The 19,184-nt window shown below is 39.9% G+C and overlaps 1 protein-coding gene and 1 long non-coding RNA gene across 4 annotated transcripts; one reads left to right on the forward strand and one right to left on the reverse strand.

The window, feature by feature from the left end:
• Positions 1 to 161: 161 nt before the first annotated feature.
• Positions 162 to 17,933, reverse strand: LOC116062538 (protein Daple). Of its 3 annotated transcripts, none has more exons than XM_031317246.2 (8): positions 17,623 to 17,933; positions 15,742 to 15,896; positions 11,652 to 11,908; positions 9,771 to 9,858; positions 6,901 to 7,013; positions 6,357 to 6,494; positions 6,025 to 6,115; positions 162 to 450 (listed from the first exon to the last, which is right to left on the reverse strand). In XM_031317246.2, exons 1-8 carry the CDS (start codon positions 17,711 to 17,713, stop codon positions 412 to 414), a joined length of 972 nt encoding a protein of 323 aa, XP_031173106.1. In that variant the 5' UTR covers positions 17,714 to 17,933; the 3' UTR covers positions 162 to 411. The 3 variants fall into 3 exon arrangements, with proteins under 3 accessions (XP_031173106.1, XP_031173107.1, XP_031173104.1); XM_031317247.2 differs by having other exon boundaries at positions 6,025 to 6,112; positions 15,742 to 15,899; positions 17,623 to 17,932; XM_031317244.2 differs by having other exon boundaries at positions 15,742 to 15,899; positions 17,623 to 17,931.
• On the forward strand, positions 2,957 to 13,038 carry LOC118495665. The gene is made up of 4 exons (XR_004898166.1): positions 2,957 to 2,991; positions 10,778 to 10,821; positions 10,928 to 11,022; positions 11,634 to 13,038. It is a non-coding gene; the product is annotated as an uncharacterized LOC118495665 (long non-coding RNA).
• Positions 17,934 to 19,184: the final 1,251 nt, after the last annotated feature.

Below are 19,184 nucleotides of genomic sequence, written 5' to 3' on the forward strand. Positions count from 1 at the left end.
TTGGCAAAACAACAAAAGAGAAAACATTCTCAGGTTTTTTTGCTCTTGTTAGTGGTGTTGATTACAAGGTCTGAATAATGGACAATTACAGGAAAATGTGACTTTAGGAGCGTTAGCCACACGTGATGTGCATGTGTCTCAGTTAAAGGAGGACAGCAGCACACTGTGCAGTGTTTTAATTCAGTCATATATCACGAAGCAGATTCTTTTCAAGACAGGTGAACAATAGTGGGGGCAAAAAGTAAATGTATGGTTTCACAGGTATGTTTTTTCCAAGGTTTTTTTGGTTTTTGCGACAATGACTGGGAAGTATTCCACGAAGACAACCGCACACACAAACATCTAGTGGTTATCTTCTGGAAAAGGTGGGGAGAGAAAAAGAAGACGAGGCCAGGCTCCAGGCTTCTGTCCTCAAGGAGGTTTTTGGTATCCGTTGATAGGGCTCCCTGCCTGAGGACAGAAAAATAAACTGTAAGTGAAGACGACAAAGACAATAAACATGAAGTATGTACAAGAAGGGAAATCGGAGAGAGAAATGTCTTGAGGGGAAATGTTCCAGTAAGTAATGGCAGGTCTACAGACATCTAGATATTAATATTAAAAGGGGGTTTAATTTGGCTAAAAAGTGTACGGTTTTTCGATTTCTAGGTTGTAGGCTCTAACTACATGGTGAAAGAGTTACTTAAAAGGCTGTTGAAACGAGCACATGCAAGCTAAGTGAATGCACTGGTTGCACAAGAAGACTGTCCTCCCCTGAATAATGCTCCCATAAGTCGTTTGTTCACGCAGCAATTCCATCTCGTACATAATAGCGTCGCCGTTTAGTGGCCGTAGTACGTAATTATGATGGGAGTAGTCTCGCATTGTCAGACCTTCTTCGACAGTGCTGCAGAGGAGGGTCTGGCTAGTCCACACAGCATTCTGGGATGGGAGAAGAACGTGCTCTGGTTTATTGGCATTTCTTTAAACCAATCACAATTGTCGACAGAGCAGCGGTGCCTCTGCAAAATAGCCTCGGGAAGGAACTTGTTTTAGTGGAACACGTACGTTGTTTTAGTCATGCAACAGAAAACTCAGATTGGACAGATAGTCTAGCTAGCTGTCTGGATTTACCCTGCAGAGATCTGAGGAGCAGTTAACCATAGTCCTCATAAATCGACCGAATTTTAAAATGCCAACACAAAGAAAGCGGAAGGTAACAGACATCGGGCCGAAATGAGGAACATCCGGCAAAATTTCCGGCGACAACTGAACAATCCCGGAAGTGGAACGTTGTCGATAGAGACTAGGCGTAGCCAAACTTATGCTAGCTAGTGAGTGAAACCACAGCACTTCAATGTTTAGCAACTAAGAACAATACTCATGTCTACAGAGTGTGAATCTACAGTTTATATAAATCATGTCATAGCTGGTAATGTGTTTTATCATGGTTGTCTCCGGTGGTCACCGCTCCTCCAGCTACATTCCTCCCTCTATCTTTTTAGCTCTGCAAAAAGAAAGCACCCTGCATCATCATCATCTGCATTCAATCAGAATAATTATCCCAAGAAATTCAGCGCAGAGCCTGTGAAAGGTGAGGGGAATGAAGCACAGAGGCTATTGGTAATCACCTCCCTCCAGTCGTTATTAGTCATCTCTCTGCTGCTTTGGAAGAGGGACCCGGACGGCTTGGGAGGAAGCCATGTGCAACAGACAGATAGACAGACAGAGAAAAAGCCTGATGTGACTCCGGTGCCCAGAAAGTATCAGCAATCTCTCAAGGCTTTGGCAGCACAGCAGCTCCTCTGGGGACTGGCACACGAGAATCAGCTTAAGTTCTGTCTGTCAGGCTTGCTCTTATCCACAGATTAAAAAAAACACTGAGCTTGTCACTCTAAAGATGTGGGAGCTTTTTAAAAAAATCCCCAAAGCGGACAGCGAACACCTTTTGGATTCTTCACTATAAGTATGGAGTGTTTGAGGTCCTGTCAGGATTTGTAAATGCTTCCTGCAGGAGCTCTTTGTTGGGTTCCTGTTTGATTGCAGAATAGCTTTGCAATCAAAAGTTTCCCAAAGCCATCTAACTTTTGTAAAGCAGACAGAAAAGGAAGAAAAAAAACACTGATTAGACTCCAGTACCCATGAAGTATCAGTTTTATGAATGTTCTGGCAGCCCTACAGCTCCACAGGGGACTGGCAGCTGTCCTCAGATGACTGTCTATGTTCTGAAATTCTAATTTCACCCATGAGATTTGCACTTTGTATCCGATCCAGAAATTTTGAAAGACTGAACTGGTCACTAAACATAAAGGATATTTTCTAAAATCCAAAGGCAGCTACAGTATGCACCTTAGCCCTGGAAGGTTGATTATACAGATGTATTTCTTATATATTGAGTATATATAAAGCTTTATTGCAGACACAGGTCCATATAACACATAATACAGTATACATAGTATAAAAAGGAGATACAAAAACACATAAAAAATTGCATATTAACCTATAGGATACACAATAATACATAAAAATTACATATGAGCCTATAGGATATAAAGGCTATTGCACCAATGTCATCTTAACCTGATACTGATATTACATATACTATTATTATATAAAGACACTGAATACCTATTAAAGCTTGTGAACATTTAAGATAAGAAGCATCTATTGAATTCAAATAATAATTCTCTGGCATTTTCATTCACACACCCATTCAATTTTGGACTCATTTTTGTAGTTGTGGCCATAATTTCAGTTACGATAACATTTAGTCAACAAAGTAAAAGCTGAGATGTGGGAACAAGATGACATCTCTACAAGGGGTCAAACAATCAGTTTTTAAACATGAAAACACTTTAGCCGGATTGTCTAATTGTCTTCTTTTTTTTAGGCAAAACCAAAGTGAGAACATCAAAGTGTTGTTAATAATCCGTTATTGGAAATCTTATCTGAATGTTTGTTTTCTTGTTTCTTGTACAGATGTCGCTGCACTCTATCCCCGCAATGAACTTGGTGAGTACAATGTTATTATTCCTGATGGGAAATTGCCAAAAACTACAACTATAAGACCCAAGTTTTAATATATACTTGAATTACTTTTGATGCTCATCATTTTTATTAAAAAAAATATTGATTTTCAAAAAGGGACAGATCAGTTTAAAGTTCAAATTCACCTATTTGTATGTACCTATAAATCAATGTTTCCAGTTGAAAAAAAGACACTGATCATCCCAGTTAACAGTAAAGTAAGTAAAGACCTATTTCACCAAGAAACGGTCATAAATGTTTCAGTAATTCAAACTAATTGGAGTGCTGATTATGCACCATGCCTCCAACTAATTTATAAGCAATAAATAGTTAAACTGCAGAAGTTTGAGAAGAATTGTTTTTCTAAAATCTAACTTGTGCCCAGATTCTGTATGATTGTTTTACATCATTAACGGTGTTTGTTTTGAATACTGAAATAAATTCCTGCATTTTAGAACACACAATTAAATTAATGAGCCATATTCATAGTTAACCTATGTGCCGCCTAGTGGCTGTTAGGCGATATGACAACGTCTTCCACCGACACACACAATCCTTCCAACACGGTTTCACGGCAGTTCGTGTAATTATCACGTTATTTCTAATCTATTGATTCGTGTACAACAACACGTTTATCTCGTTTTTTTTCGTGGTGGCCAGCACGAAATGGGAACCATGAAAGGACGCCTCACACGCCGGGAGACGGCCGCGGGAGACGCGCGACAATAACGGGATGGCAGAGGTTGGGTTAAGGAAAAACACAACAGGGAAAGGATGCCTCACACGCCGGGAGGCGGCCGCAGGGGACGCGCGGCGATAACGGGACGGTTGTGATTAGGAAAACAACGGGGAAATTACGCCTCACATGCCGGGAGACGGCCGAGGGGGACGCCCAACAATAATGGGACGGTTCTGATTAGGAAAACAACGGGGAAACAAAACGCCACACGCGATCCCCGGTCTCCCAGGTGAAAGTCCTGTATTGTTTGACCCATCCACCACCCCGATCAACCTCCTCCCTATGCGGATTTTCGGCTTTTCATACTACTCTCTACCGTATTCGTGCTGTGATCACGAAATATGCTTCTCATTGAAATACATTACTTTAGATTTTCGTGCTGGCCACCACGAAAAAAAACGAGAAAAACGTCCCCGTGAACACGAATCAATAGATTAAAATAACGTGACCATTTCACGAACTGCCGTGAGACTGGGTTGATCCTTCGTGCTCCTCGTCTCTTCAGCGCTGCTGAACACTGTATGGAGTCGTATGTCTTTGTTCAAATACACAGCAGGCAGACAAAATAAAAACACTGATGAGACTTCAGTGCCCATGAGGGTTCGGAGTTTTTTGAAAATCCTGGCACCACAACAAACCCACTGCGGACTGGCAGCTGATCTGAACTTCAGTCTCCGTTCCAGAGATTTTAAAACACTGAACTGATTTCTCTAAAGATACTGGTCCCTTCTCAAATCTAAAAGAAACTGTAGCTAATGGGCAGAGTACGAGTAAAAGGGACCTGAAGGAGGTCTTCTCTGGAAAAGGACAGCATTGGTTAATTGTTTGAACAGTTTTAGACATCCCTTTTTAAAACCTGCAATAGCAGATTCTTTGGCCACATCTTGATTTGAAAATATTGTGTAAAACATATTGATTATAGGTTGCTTTAACGTTCAGAAACGTGATCTTTGTATACCTGTGCAAAAACTCTTACGAAGGAAGTCTGGATGGATGGACGGATGGATGGATGGGTGGATGGAGGGAGGGAGGTAGGGATGGAAGAATGGATAGATGGATGGATGGATGGATGGGTGGGTGGATGGATGGATGGGTGGATGATGGATGGATGGATGGATGGATGGACAAAACATATGATTGAAAGATACCCTGTGTTCGCTCATTAGATTCCTCTTTAAGGAACATTCTGCGGTCACCCAATGATTGCATAAAGGCTTTCAAGCAACTTTTTAAAAGACAAAAAGAATGATGAGACACCAGTAACCATAAAGTTTCAAAGCTCTGGCTGTATGACAACCCCTGCAGCGACTGGCAGTCGCACCCAGATGATTATTAGCCCTGATTTTTGGATATATTCTATTTCAGTCCTCAGATCAGTCCTCGTCTTTCATCTACAAATGTTTTAATACAGAAAGGTTTTACTACAGGTAAGGTCGCTCTTTCACCTGAGGGTTCTAGTCAAATACAAAGAGAGCCAACAAGCCATTGGAGTTTCTTATAGGTTTCTTTTAAGAATGATGATCATTTGATGAGTTGATCGAAAGAAAATCAATCGGCAACTATTTAGGTAATCAATGAATAGTTTTAGTAATTTTTCCAGTAAAAACCTCAACAGCTTTCGGATTCTAACTTCTCAAATATGATTATTTGATGCTTTTCTTTGTCATGTACAGTATGACAGTAAAATGAATATCGTTGGATGTTTGGACTGAATTACTTCTTCCTGGTCTGTGGTAAACAAAGCATTTTTCAGCATTTTTTGACATTTTACGGACAAAACAATACATCAAATAATCAAGAAAAAAAGAATTATTCGATAACGAAAATAGTCATTCATGGCAGCCCTACTTCACATATGAGTGCTGAACTGTTATGGCTCCATATTTGGTTTCCAAAGAGATTTCAGTATCCCTTCCATGTACATCAAAGCCTCTTTACTTTTAACAGTCTATAGAAAAACACACTTAACCACCCCTGTTCAAGACGTATGTCTAAATTCTGGAAGAACTGACAGCAGAGCAACTCTTCTGGGAATTGGCAACTGTACTCAGATGAATATTAGCCCTCCCTAATAAATCTCTAATATTTCACCCCTGAGGTTTGCATGTGTCTCCCACACAAATATTTTAAAACACTAAACTGGGGGCCTCTGACATGTAGAGGGACTCTGCGGAACATTTCTTGAACCCATTGCAAAGAGTTTGTGAACATGATAAGACCTTTGCGATTTTAGCCATTCAGCATACGCCCGTTAAGAAGTAGAAATATTAAACTGGTACCTGGTTAAAGAGCTCCGCATACGGCATGTTTGACTTCTCCACCTGAGACTCCAGGTCAGCCACTGCATCTGCATCCCATGATGTTATACTGCTGCGAAAGAAAGGAAGGTTAGACGTGTTGTAAATACTGTAATGTCTTGGAAACCATGTAGGGGTGGGCCACAGTGAAAAATGTATACAAATGATGGGAGATGATGAGGAATTTTGTTTTCTTTACTTAATGCCCTGTTGGAAAACACTCCAGTGAGGATTCCTGGCAAAAAAGATGCGCAGCTTCATCATAGTGATAAGTTTAGTATATGTTGCATCTCTGTGTCTGTCTTCTTTCTTACCCGTCACAGCCTTGAGTGTCCTGTAGGGGACAGACGACGCTCTGTGTGGGACTGTCATCATGTTTCTCAACCTTCTTTTTCAATTCGATGACCTGTCGCAGCAGAGCGTCTCTCTCCTCCATCAGGCAGTCTTTGAATCTGTGATTAAAGAAGGTTTAGACAATTAGATATAGCCTGTAGAGATATTTGGTGGGGGGAAAAAAAATGTTTTACATTTTGTAAAAGAGGTTGCACTTTCTAATGTTGAGTTCATAGTTAGGGTCTCAAAGCTGCACATTTTTGTGTCTCACGTGAAAAACAGACACAATACATACAATGGACACATTAAGTATGTGTGCAGGGGCGTAGCACAACATTCTGGGCCCTGTAGAAAGGCATTTTCTATGGGCCCCTCCCCGCATCCACAGCTATTCATTCTAGCATATTTTTGGGCCCTCCTCACATGAGGGCCCTGGGTAATCAGTCCCCCTTTCCCTCCCCAGTCCGACGCCCCTGTATGTGTGTAGTATGCGTGATTGTAAATGTCCAGGGAGAAAATACCCACTTCTTGACACAGCACATCCAGTAGCGCTGTTGCTGACAGAGCCACTCAAACTGCTCTGCTGTCCCCTGCAGTTTCCTCAGACTCCCCTGATTCTCCTGCTGCAGCTCCCTTACCTCAGAGACAAGACAACATCACTTTATATTCCTCGTTCAACCAGGATGTGATCGAGGCAACAAGAAAGCAGGAAATAATGATTGCGGTGTGTTTGTGTCTGTCAGGAAAAACATACTCGTGAACTCAGTGGCGTCATCTGGAAAGATGAGCGAATGCAACAGGGTTAGACTTCATCTCCGACTCCCAGGACATTCACAATATTTCACTGGCTTTATCCCCAGCAAATAGATGTTCTCATTAAGTGACTGACAGGGCGGTCTGTTGTTTTGTTCTGTTGGACTTGTGTGGCTTTCGTAGGAGAGATAATTGTAGAGCTGGATTGTTTGCTGTTTGATGGACTGGTTGAAATGGTGGCCAGGAAGGGAGTGAGTCTTTGAAGCCAAGTGTAAATAACAAAATCCTGACAGTGTGTAGGAATGTAACACTAATGCCAAGACTCAACACACATTAATACAAATCTAATGCCAGAAAAATCTGAATCAGTGGAGTTCTCTGGAGTGGTTGTAGTTTTTCAAATTTGGCCACAGTACATAAATTTGAACCTTGACGTTTCATGTTTCATGAGATTAATTATTCAAAATCCGACAGCAGATTTATTATTCTCTGTTTGTAACTGGCGCGCCGACACGTTGACCTAAACTACCCTAAGAACAGAGTTAATCCATTACTTCTCGCAGCAGGATGATGCTGTACTGCATTATTTGTGGAGGAGTTGGCTGCATGTTTTGACAAAGAGAAGTACTCCACAATGTGGAGTCCACATTAATTATAAAACTATCAAAAGTACATTACTTATCTATTTATGCTCAAGCAGACGAGACCAAAGAAGCTGTGTTGAACAAAGTGTCCAATCCTGTCATCTGCTGGACAAAAAGTCACATTACAACCACTGACTTCTATGTCGTGATACTGGTGGGTATTTAAATGTTTGGTTTGTTGCTAATTAACAGTCTTGTATAAAGTACTTGAACGCAATACTTGAGTAAAAGTACAAGTATCTTGCCAGAAAATGACTTTGGTAAAAGTTAAAGTCACCTTTTAGAACATTACTTGAGTAAAAGTCTCAAAGACACTATCAGTTCTTATGCTTCCTCCTCTTCTTTGGTTTTGGCCCATGTTTTTTTTTTTTTTTTTGCTGCATGGCAACAAACAGGCATTACAACTGGAATGGAGTGGGCATTAACATGCAATCTAGCAGCAATGATTCGCCAAACTTGCTTTCTTCCAGTGTAACAAATTTCTTCTGATTTCATTTTGTGGTAACGATTAAATAAAATGCTAGGGGAAATGTAGTGGAGTAAAATTATACATTTTATTAAGGAAATGTAGTGGAGTAAAAGTAAAAGTTTCCCGAAATATAAATAACGAAGTAAAGTACAGGTACGTGAAAATTCTACTTAAGTACAGCAACGAACAAAGTATTTGTACTTTGTTACATTTCAACCAGTGGTGTAGTCTAATGTATTGTAGTGGGTATACTGTACTGTTTATAAATATATTGGCCTATATATATATGGGCCAGAATCTGCCTTTGGGGGAGGGGGGTCTGGGTCTCCTCTCCCAGGGTTATTTTGAGCGTCAAAGACTTAATTTCCTGCTTTGGGATATACTTTTATGCACCAATTTATGGTGGAAGTACCTTTATTTAGCCTATGCCAAGAAGAAAAACAAAGATGACAATTCAAAATATATCAGAAATGTAATAGAAAGTATGTTGTTGCATGTCATTGGGCCTTTTTAAGTGGGTATACGGAAATCCTGGAGCTTTCTTAGTGGATATGCTGCGTATACCTGCATATCACGTAGACTACACCACTGATTACAACACTGCTAATTAACGTGTGTGAATAATCTCATTAGGGATGAGTCATCATGTAAATAACCATTCATTGGTTACATCTTATTAATATATAGTCACACAAACTCAGCCCACGATGTGCAAGCAGTGGTTTCGGATTGTCTGAATATTTACACTTCACATCATAACCTTGGCATACTCGTTCCTTTTTTGGTTTAATTTTTCAGGTCCATCAGAATGTCGTATGTGATGTAATGAATGCACTGTGTATTTTTGTCATGCTGTGATGGACAATAGCACCTCAAGCAGTTTATACCGCCAATTATTTTCTTCATGTCACTCAAAGACGAAAAGTACTGTTGTGCTGTCCCTATCGAAATTGTTTGTAAACAAGAAACCTGATATGAATTTCGATTTTCAAACTCCAAGCAAACTTTTGTCTACATTGAAAAGACTTAAAGATGGCAATTAGTATCATTTATTTAGGTATGAAGGGAATAGTTCACCCACCAAAATGTGTGTTTTGAATAGAGCTGAAACAATTGACAGAAAATGAATGGGCAACAATTTTAACATTGATTAATTGTTGTGGCCCTTGTGCATCCCTTTAAAAAAGTTACAGAAATGTCTGGTTCCAGTTTCTCAAATTTGAACATCTGTTGGTTTTCTCAGCCTTCTCTGATGGTAAAATTTCATATATTTGGGTTTTGACTGTTGGTCAGACACAACGAGCATTTTAAATATGTCAATTTGGGCTTTGGGAAATTGTGACGGCCCTTTTTCACTTTTTTATGGCATTTTATAGATCAAATGATTCATCGATTAATCAAGAAAAATAATCAGCAGATTAATTGATAATGAAAATCAACAATAATATATAGAGGAGTTGCTGTTTGACTATGTCAGACTCTCACAGACCCAAAATGTGCCAGAGCTGCATTCAATTCTGTTCCCTTACCTCCTTCTGATGAGTGGAGCGTAAATCCTTCAGATTTTCTGTCAAAGTTTGGTTGGTGTCCTGTAGCTCCTCCAGCTCCACTGTCTTACTGTTGGGGACAATGACAAAAAGATGTTATCCTATCTGTGTGTACTCAACACTTGTTGTGGCCGGTTTAATTTGACCAGAGTAGAGTCATATCAATGTAGTTGTCTGCATCATGTTTGTAAGTTGCAAAAGCTGAAAACTAACAGAAAACTAATTTAAATTGACCTTTAATCCACTTTTGTTATAATGATTTTTACATTTTGGCAAACTCCATTTATCTGATCTCTTACATTAATACACAAAAACATAACTTCCCTTACCTCGACAATAATATCATTGCGTTCTGGTTAAAATAATGAATGTTTGCTTCATATGGTGCAGTATAACTTATTTCTTTAACGCATGGGAATGGGAAGAAACATTATTTCTAATGCCAATTATTTCTAACACCTAACTTTTTGTCATTGGTAAAAATGACTGAAAGGAGAAAGGAGTTGCATGAAGATGTTTCATTAAAAGTTTAAATATAATATATGTTTGGTACTCCGAGTGCTCTTAACTAAAATAATGTTCCTTATTTTTTAGTGTTTTTCCAGGTTTTTTCTTCCATTGATTTTTCTATTCAGCGGAATTTCTATTCTCAACCCTGCATGCTCCTTGCTGTCACAGATTCATTTCCACAATTGTATCGATGCATTTAATGTTAGATGCAATAGGAATTTTAAAGGCAAATGTAAAACATATACAGATTGACCTTTCTGCTAATGTTAAGATTGCTTTCATCTTCTTGACTTGTCGGCTGGAATCATAATGTGATAATGCATTCTGACACTAAGCCAACTCTCCGCGGGGATTTAAAGTCAGCAGATTGAGGCACGGCGCTGCATTTCTGCTGACTTAAAAAAAAGGTCCGAACTCAATGCTTTCATTCAGTCTTGAGACAACAGTTTGAGATGAAGTTCTTCTCTGTGGGTTTGCAGAGCAGCTGGTGACAGCTTCACTTGGCTCCAGTTTGCTGGAGATGGTAATCAAACGTTAGCGTGTTTTTTATTCATTTGAATGTTTCTTTTCTTAGTCTGCGGCCTTATCTGGGTTAATGTTTGTTATTATATTTTGTTCGGTTTAAACAGCTGGGTGGAACATGGAGGAATGCGTTTGAATCAAACCATCAACAATTCAACATGGTTAAAGAAAACAAGGCAGTCACCGCAAGCTTTTTGTTCAGGTATTTCCTCCACAACTCAGAGCTGTGGCAGGTCCTCGTCTTAAGCACAGTAAAGTATGCTTGTGCTTTTAATTAAAAAGGTGTGCACATTGGACACTGACAAGTGGTAAATTTAAGACCACACACTCAAAGTGATTACCACCAGTATTGCTCCTGGGATGCTGCTATGTGGCTGTCCACTGCTTAAATGCAGAGATTGAATTTCACTACATTGTACTGGACGATTGTATGCGACAGTCTCTTTTTCTTTCTTCTTTCTAATAATAAAACGGTTTAAAACTATAATGAAATATGATTTTTCTGGTAAAGCTCGAATGTGCTTCAGTCTTAGACAATAAAGTGAATTTAAATCATAAATATCGATTGCTCTGGTGCTGCAGGAAATTCCGCCGGATCACGCTCTTTTCGGCCGGATGTCCGTTACCTTCCGCTTCCTTTGTGTTGGAATTCTAAACTCCGGTGGATTCATGAGGACTATGGTTAACTGCTCCTCAGATCTCTGCAGGGTAAATCCAGGTAGTGGAGGAAGGTCTGGCAATGCGAGACTAGTAAGGATGAAACTAAAGATTCAATTTTATCATGAATTATTTGGTTCATTCTTTTTCAGAAAGCATGAAAAGTGGGCCTACCTGCGCAGCTCTGCCTGCAGGCTCTCCGTCAGCGCGGCTCTGCGCCGGGCTTCACTGTGCAGCTTTGTCTGGAGGCTCTCTGCCACCACAGCTCTGTGTTGGGCCTCAGCATGCAGCTCCTCCACCAGGCCTTCCAGCTTCACCTCGGAGCTCTGCAGGCACAGCATCTCTGAGCTGACCTGCCGCAGCAGCTCCGCATCCCGGGAGCTCGCCTCCGCCAGCAGGACCACACGCTGCTGCAGCAAGTTCACCAGGTCCTGCAGGCGAGACACATTCTCACACATACAGATAGGTAAGGACTCCATAACAGTCCACATAGATTTTGGCAAAATGTTTTTACACAACCAAATTCTATTTCATGGCTTTTATTGTTCATCAACTACTACTACTTATCAACTATTTTATAGAATGCACTCTAGTTTTCTTTCTTGTCTCTGCTAAATTAAGTTACCTAATTCAATTCAATTGTTTTTATAGTATCAAATCATAACAGGAGTTATCTCAGGACATTTTACAGATAGAGTAGGTCCACACCACACTCTATAATTGACAAAGACCCAACAATTTCCCCAAGAGCAAGCATTTGGTGCGACTGTGCCTTTTTACAGGCAGAAACCTCGGACAGAACCAGACTGTTGGTGGGCAGCCATCTGCCGCTGCCGGTTGGGACACAGAGACACTGATACAGATATAGAGAAATATGATTCATAATAATTATAGCAGTTGGTATGATAAACAGTGGCAAAATAGTAACAATAAAGATAATAGAACTATGACTTACAGAGTGTAATAGCTTCATATCATCTGACACAGATGCTTACATAAAGGTACATGAACCCAGAATATATATAAATGGAACATATTAACTCTGCATATTAATCTCATATTACTCAGTACACCCTGACCTTTTAACATCTCCCTGGAGATGTCCTGATCGTAGCATTATCATCTTACACAGACTTAAGTGATCAAATCAAAGACACCTACTGTATAGGTCAGAGAGTTTGTGGCAAGCCCAAACCTGACACTATATCAAATCTATGTGGGGAAAGTGAGTGAGCCACACTCTCCAAATCTCTAACAAATACCACTGAGGTCTCTAGAGTTCTATGTATCATTTTGTCATGTGGATTGTTTGTACTGGAATTTTATTATGCTGGTCTGTTCTACTCTATTGCACGTCTGTCCGTCCTGAGAAAGCGAACCCTCCTCAGTTGCTCTCCCTGAGGTTTCTTCCATTTTTTTTTCCCCGTCAAAGGTTTTTTCGTGGAGTTCTTCCTTATCCGATGCGAGGACAGAAGTTGTCATATGCTGTACCAATTGTAAAGCCCTCTGAGGCAAATTTATGATTTGTGATATTGGCCTAAATAAAAAATGGACTTGACTTGAACGGAGGAGCTGCTCATTTTGTTACTATGAATCAGGGATTAATCTTAAAGGTCGAAAGTAATAACTGGAACATGAAAGAAGAAGAGATTCTGTGTTTTCTCTCGTCTTTCTTTTTTCCCTTGGCCTCTAAAAGTATTAAAATAAATCAGTCAGCAAAAAGAATTTAAAAAAAAACCAAAAGGTTGGTAACCAATGCCAAAACCTCTGCATTTACAGTATGTTAACACTGGCACATACTTGTAGCCTAATTCCAGTGTAATTTCAGTAATTGCAGCATAGGTGGCAGACTGGTATGGTCATGGCTATGTGCATTTAAATGATGGGATTGTAATGAGGTTAAACACTACAAGATTAAATGACACAGATTGGACAGGAGTTGGCCTTCAGGTAAGTATTTCCTAACAAGACTGCCACACCAACGTCTGAGGTTAAAATAGAGCTGAATGTTGTTTTGGGAATCATGATTTGGTCGCTCATAGTGATCAGCTAACTGCAGCTCTGTGGAGGTTTTTTAACCTTTTTGAACTAATAGTTTTGGTTTTACGGCACATTTACTGTGTGGTTCATTCCCAAGCTGAAGCATGCAGATTTGTCAGCCAACAAAGCTCTGATAAATCCACTGTATACTACCTTTCCTGCACCAAACAGCAGACAACATTAGAGCCTAGCTAGTGAAAAAGTGGAACATTAGCAGTTAAAGAGCCAGATGTTTTTCTCAGTAGTTGGTGGAGACCAAAACAGAGCAAACATTTGAGTAAAAATTGGAATTAAATGCATCGGGGACAGAAAAAGACTCCACATGAATGCTAACGTTGCTCTGTATGTGCTGAACGCCCCCAATAAGCAGACCCGGATCTAGGCATAGCCATTCTATGCACGTGCCTAGGGCCCATTTGCCACTAGGGGGCCCAGTTAGAGGGAAAAGTCAAAGTATATTTGTTTATAGTTTTAAAAACAATTTTAAAATGTAAATTTTCAATCTAACACTTTATCTAAACTTGTATATTTTTTAAGTATATATATATATATATATATATATATATATATATATATATATATATATATATATATATATATATATATATAAGGGGGGCGTGGTTAAAGTATAGGGGGCGGCTCAGTATCACATGTAGACCACACATTATAAGTCATTATATTTCATGTAAATCGGATGATGTTTGTCATATAAGCAGGGGGCGCTATGACCAAAAGTCAATTTTGCCCTGTAGATGACCTCAGGCCTGGACCCTTGTCAAACATGAGAAATTTCGGACAGATATGACAATGTAAACTAAAGTTACAACTTCTTCGTTCATCGATAAATGCTCAAAATGGCCACCATGCCACGCCCACACCGTTTGATGAAAAGTTTTTCTTTTAATAATTTTTCATCTTTAAGGTGTTGAGATGGTACAGACCAAATTTGAAGTCCATCGGATGAAATCTCTAGGAGGAGTTCGTTAAAGTATAGCACCTTGACTTTTAGGTCTACTTCCTGTTGCCACTAAGGGGCGGTATGACTTCAATATCGGCCTGTAGATGTCCTCAGGGTTGGACTCTTATGAATCCTAAAAGGTTTCGAGCCAATTGGACAATGTACACTCAAGTTACACCCACTTCCTGTTTCGATGGCGAAACGCACAAAATGGCCACCCCGCCACGGCCATGCCCTATGACGAAAGGTTTTTCCTTTAATAACTTTTCATCTTTAACCTCTTAAGATGGCACAGACCAAATTTGAAGTTGATCAGATGAAATCTCTAGGAGGAGTTTGTTAAAGTATGACGTGGAAATGGTCAAAATCACACTAATTTCCAACTTTCAATTCAACATGGCGGACTTCCTGTTGGGTTTAGGGTATGGCTCCAATGAGCTTTTTTGTACGTCTTGACATGCTACATATGTGTACCACATTTCGTTAGTCTACGCTAAATGTACTGCAGGGACTCCATTTTTGTAGGGGGCACTAACGAGCCATTTTTGTGCGCCTATTCCCGAAACCCTTAAAATACGTAAATTTTCACCAGGCTTGATGCGACCGCCAATTTTGGTGATTTTTTTAGAATGTTAAGCCCCTACAAAAGGTGATTCATTTGCAGGAATAATAATAATTCCTTCAGTTTCAATAGGGCCTTCGCCGCTGTCGGCGCTCGGGCCCTAATAAATTAGCATCATAATGATTTGTGGCAGTTAAAAGTAATCTTGTTTATTCACCAAATAACAAAGTATCTATTTGGAGGGGGCCCGAAAAATGCAGATTGCCTTGTGTATCCTTTCCATTTAATCTGGCTCTACCAATAAGCAAAACATAATCACTTAATGCAGCATTCAATAAATAAAAAATGTGTTTCTGGCCACCTGATGAATTTGAGTCCAGTAGTCACACTTTAGCTCTGTTTTTGGTCTCCACCAACTCCTGAGGGAAATATCTGGCTCTTCAGCTGCTAAATGCTCACCTATGTTCACCAGCTAGTCGCTAACTGTGTCTGTCTGCTGTTTGGTGATGAGCATGTAGTGGTATTAGAGCTTTTTTACTGAAACTGTTGCCTGCTGAGTCTGAAAACATCACTGATGAAAGAGATGCAAGTGAACCTAAACAGTAAAGTTTCTGTAAAACCAAAACAATGAGCTGAAAGACGCTAAAATGCTCAGAAATACAAACTCATTCAACTCAATTTCTTTTAAATCCTAATCTGCTCACCTGTTGCTGGTGGATCCTGTTTATGAGTTGGTCCTCTCTCATCCTGAGCTCCATGTTCAGCTGCTGCTGGTGGAGGAGTCGAGCGGTCGCAGCTTCCAGATCATTCTGCAGCTTCCTCTCCCTGTCTCTGGACATCAGAAACTCCCTGTCGAGCACTGCTGCAGCCACAAACAACAGACACCAATTCACGTTTGGGCCGCGAAACCATTGCTGTGTAGACCATTTTCATTAAAACAGAAGATCTGCTGAATGTGTGCCACTTGGACGTGTTTTAATGAAAGGTAATGAAAAAGTATGTTGTTTTTTTACTGCTCACAGCATAAATTAACCATAATGTTTTAAACAATAACACTTTAAATGGAGGAGTATGTCAGCTGCTGACATCTCTGGCGTTGAAACACTTTCCTCTCACTGGAGTTTTAAGGCATTCCCATTCCCCTCACCTCATCATGCACTTATGTGTCCCTAATACGTTTTACACACATTTACATTGGACCTCAGCTCTGTGGCCGTCCTCATTTCTCACTTTAGTGTCCATAACATGTGCATACCTTGGCTACAGTCTATCATTAGTGTTGCAACTCCAACCGGTCATCAGCAGAGGTTGATAAAGCCTAGATTTCAAAATGTCTTGCACAATTAGGCGTTTTCTTATATTTTTTTTACATATTGTGTTATTCACTTTTGACTATATATCGGTACTTAAAATATAACCCTTAACAAAGACACTCTTGACAAGCAGAAACAACATTCTTTATTTGAAATATGTATCTTAAGTGGCATGTGTGCAAATTTGATTCTGATGGTTCACAGCTGGCAATCCAGTCTTTGATATTTAATAGCATCATAATCATATGTATTGCCATTGCATGGAATTTGCCTTGGTGTGTTAGGTGCATACAATAAACATATGAAAATGAAATGAACAAACAAACAATAAAGTACTGCAACAGATAGAAAACATGTACAATATAACTCTTTTAAGTGTGTGTGTGTGTGTGTGTGTGTGTGTGTGTGTGTGTGTGTGTGTGTGTGTGCGTGCGTGCGTGCGTGCGTGCGTGCGTGCGTGCGTGCGTGCGTGCGTGTGTGTGTGTGTTCAGACCTGATGTGTTTGGTTGCCATCTGGTTCACTGCTTGAATAAATAGGAAAACTACAGCTTTTTCTGACTTTTCTGGAATCTTTGTCTTTCTCTAGTCAAATACGTTCACTTGAGGCCTCTAAAAAATATGTAATACTTTTATGCCTTCAGACATGTTTCACTTATGGTGCTCAAACCTAATCTGATTACTTCAGTGAAGCTATAATGGCGTATTGTCACTGTGGCGTATTGTAATTGTTTTCATATGATAATTCTGTGAAATGTTATCTCGTCCCCATTAACCCTGACAATATCATAGCAGTAAATTACACACTTTTACAGACAATGAGGCACAGTTCACTTTCAAGTCATGACCTTTGAAGCAAGTTGTTATATTATCTACTATGGATGATGTGGGGAGGGAAATTCACAGGTTAATCTTACCTCTTAAGCATGTAGCATGAATCTGTGGTTCATTTTATGGCATGAAACCAAATTTGAACATCAAACTAATACATTACAAAAACGTAAATAAGAGGAAGTATGAACTCTTAGACACCACAGTACTATGTGTCATAAATTACACTTTGATTGACATTAGATTGCATTACTCTGGTATTCATCAGAATGTCTGAATTTGCACTTGTTGGTGCCTCAAGTGCAAGTTAATACAACTGTGAACTGAGGAGACAAAAAATATAACAGACATAAAAGATTATATTGGCAGTTAACACTAGACTGAACCAGTAACAGCTCTGAAATGTAAATGTATAACTTTATTCTCAGAGGTCAAATGAGTTACCTTTATCATAAGCCAGGCGGGTGCACTTGGCCGTCAGATACTGGATCTGACTGTAGTCTTCGTCCCTGTGTGCTCGGAAAAACCTCCTCATGCTCACCGGTGTTTGAACTGCTCTCTCCAATCCCACTCTAAAGCTTCTTCCACCTTCCCATGATCCTTAGGGCAGGGCAGGTGTGTCCCGCATGGTCAGATAGGAGACAGTGTGCACATTTCCTGCCATGTTTCACTCTCCCTGTACAGACAGTCGCACCTACAGAGGGCAAGTTTAAGCATTAATCCAAGCTGCTGTTTTCATAACATGGAGGTGAGGCGTGCTGCTTGTGTGTGTTTCTGTGTGTGTGTGTGTGTGTGTGTGTGTGTGTGTGTGTGTGTGTGTGTGTGTGTGTGTGTGTGTGTGTGTGTGTGTGTGTGCGTGCATGCATGTTCAGACCTGCTTGAATAAATAGGAAATCTATGACTTGTTTCGTGCACAAATTGAAGGTTTGATCTGACGTTAAATGCAAATTTTCTTTTAAAATTCTCCCCCAAGGCATCGAGTGCTGCAGGAGAGTTGAAGCAAGTCGGGCATGTTGCATCTAGCAGGCAGGCGTCTTTATAGCAGCAGCCTCCGGTTAGTTCTTTTATAATATAGGATTGCGTAAGGGATTTTATGGGGGAAAATAAAAAGTTTTGGTACTTTCATTTAATAATTGATGTATCAAACATGTTAGTATTGTGTGTTAGTAGTTTGCATGTAGAATATAATGGTAAACTGTTTAATCTTTGCTAATTCTCATGAGATACTGTACCTAATCCTACTCCACCCACTGCTAGCGGCTGCTAGATTGTTGACTGGTACCAGAAGGAGGGATCATATCTCCCCGATATTGGCTTCTCTTCACTGGTTACCGGTCAAATATAGAATCGATTTTAAGGTAATGTTACTTGTTTTTAAGGCATTACATGGATTGGCCCCTTTATATATTGCTGATCTCCTTACCCTACATCACTCCTCCAGGAACCTAAGATCGTCTAATCAGTTACTTTTAGCTATTCCAGTCTTGGATGAAAACAAAGGGTGATCGTGCCTTCTCCGTTTTGGCCCCAAGAATCTGGAACAAACTTCCCATTCATATTAGGTCCTCTTCTTTAAGTCTCGTCTTAAAACACATTTTTATTCTTTGGCGTATGATTTAGTTTAGGGACATTTGTATAGAAGTGTGTTGTTTGTATGATGTTCATTGTGTCTGTATTTGTATTGTCTTCCTTTGTTTTTATAACAATATAACTCTATGCAGCACTTTGTTCAGCCTAGGTTGGTTTTAAATGTGCTCTATAAATAAATTGACTTGACTTAAAGAAGTCTGATACATGCATCCTATGATTGTGTGTCACCAGTGGTACATTTGTAGACTGGGTAAACCCAGCCCGATCTGCCGGCGATTTGATTTCACCCTGCAGCTCAGGCTGGAAACCTGTACGTTTATCTATTCTGCTTCCGTTACAATTTTGCGGGGACCAATCACAAACTGGCTTATCCACCTGGCGCGCTATTGCCGGGTTTAACACGATAATGATAGAGA

The sequence above is a fragment of the Sander lucioperca genome, chromosome 1, assembly GCF_008315115.2.
Source record: "Sander lucioperca isolate FBNREF2018 chromosome 1, SLUC_FBN_1.2, whole genome shotgun sequence".
Taxonomy (NCBI): domain Eukaryota; kingdom Metazoa; phylum Chordata; class Actinopteri; order Perciformes; family Percidae; genus Sander; species Sander lucioperca.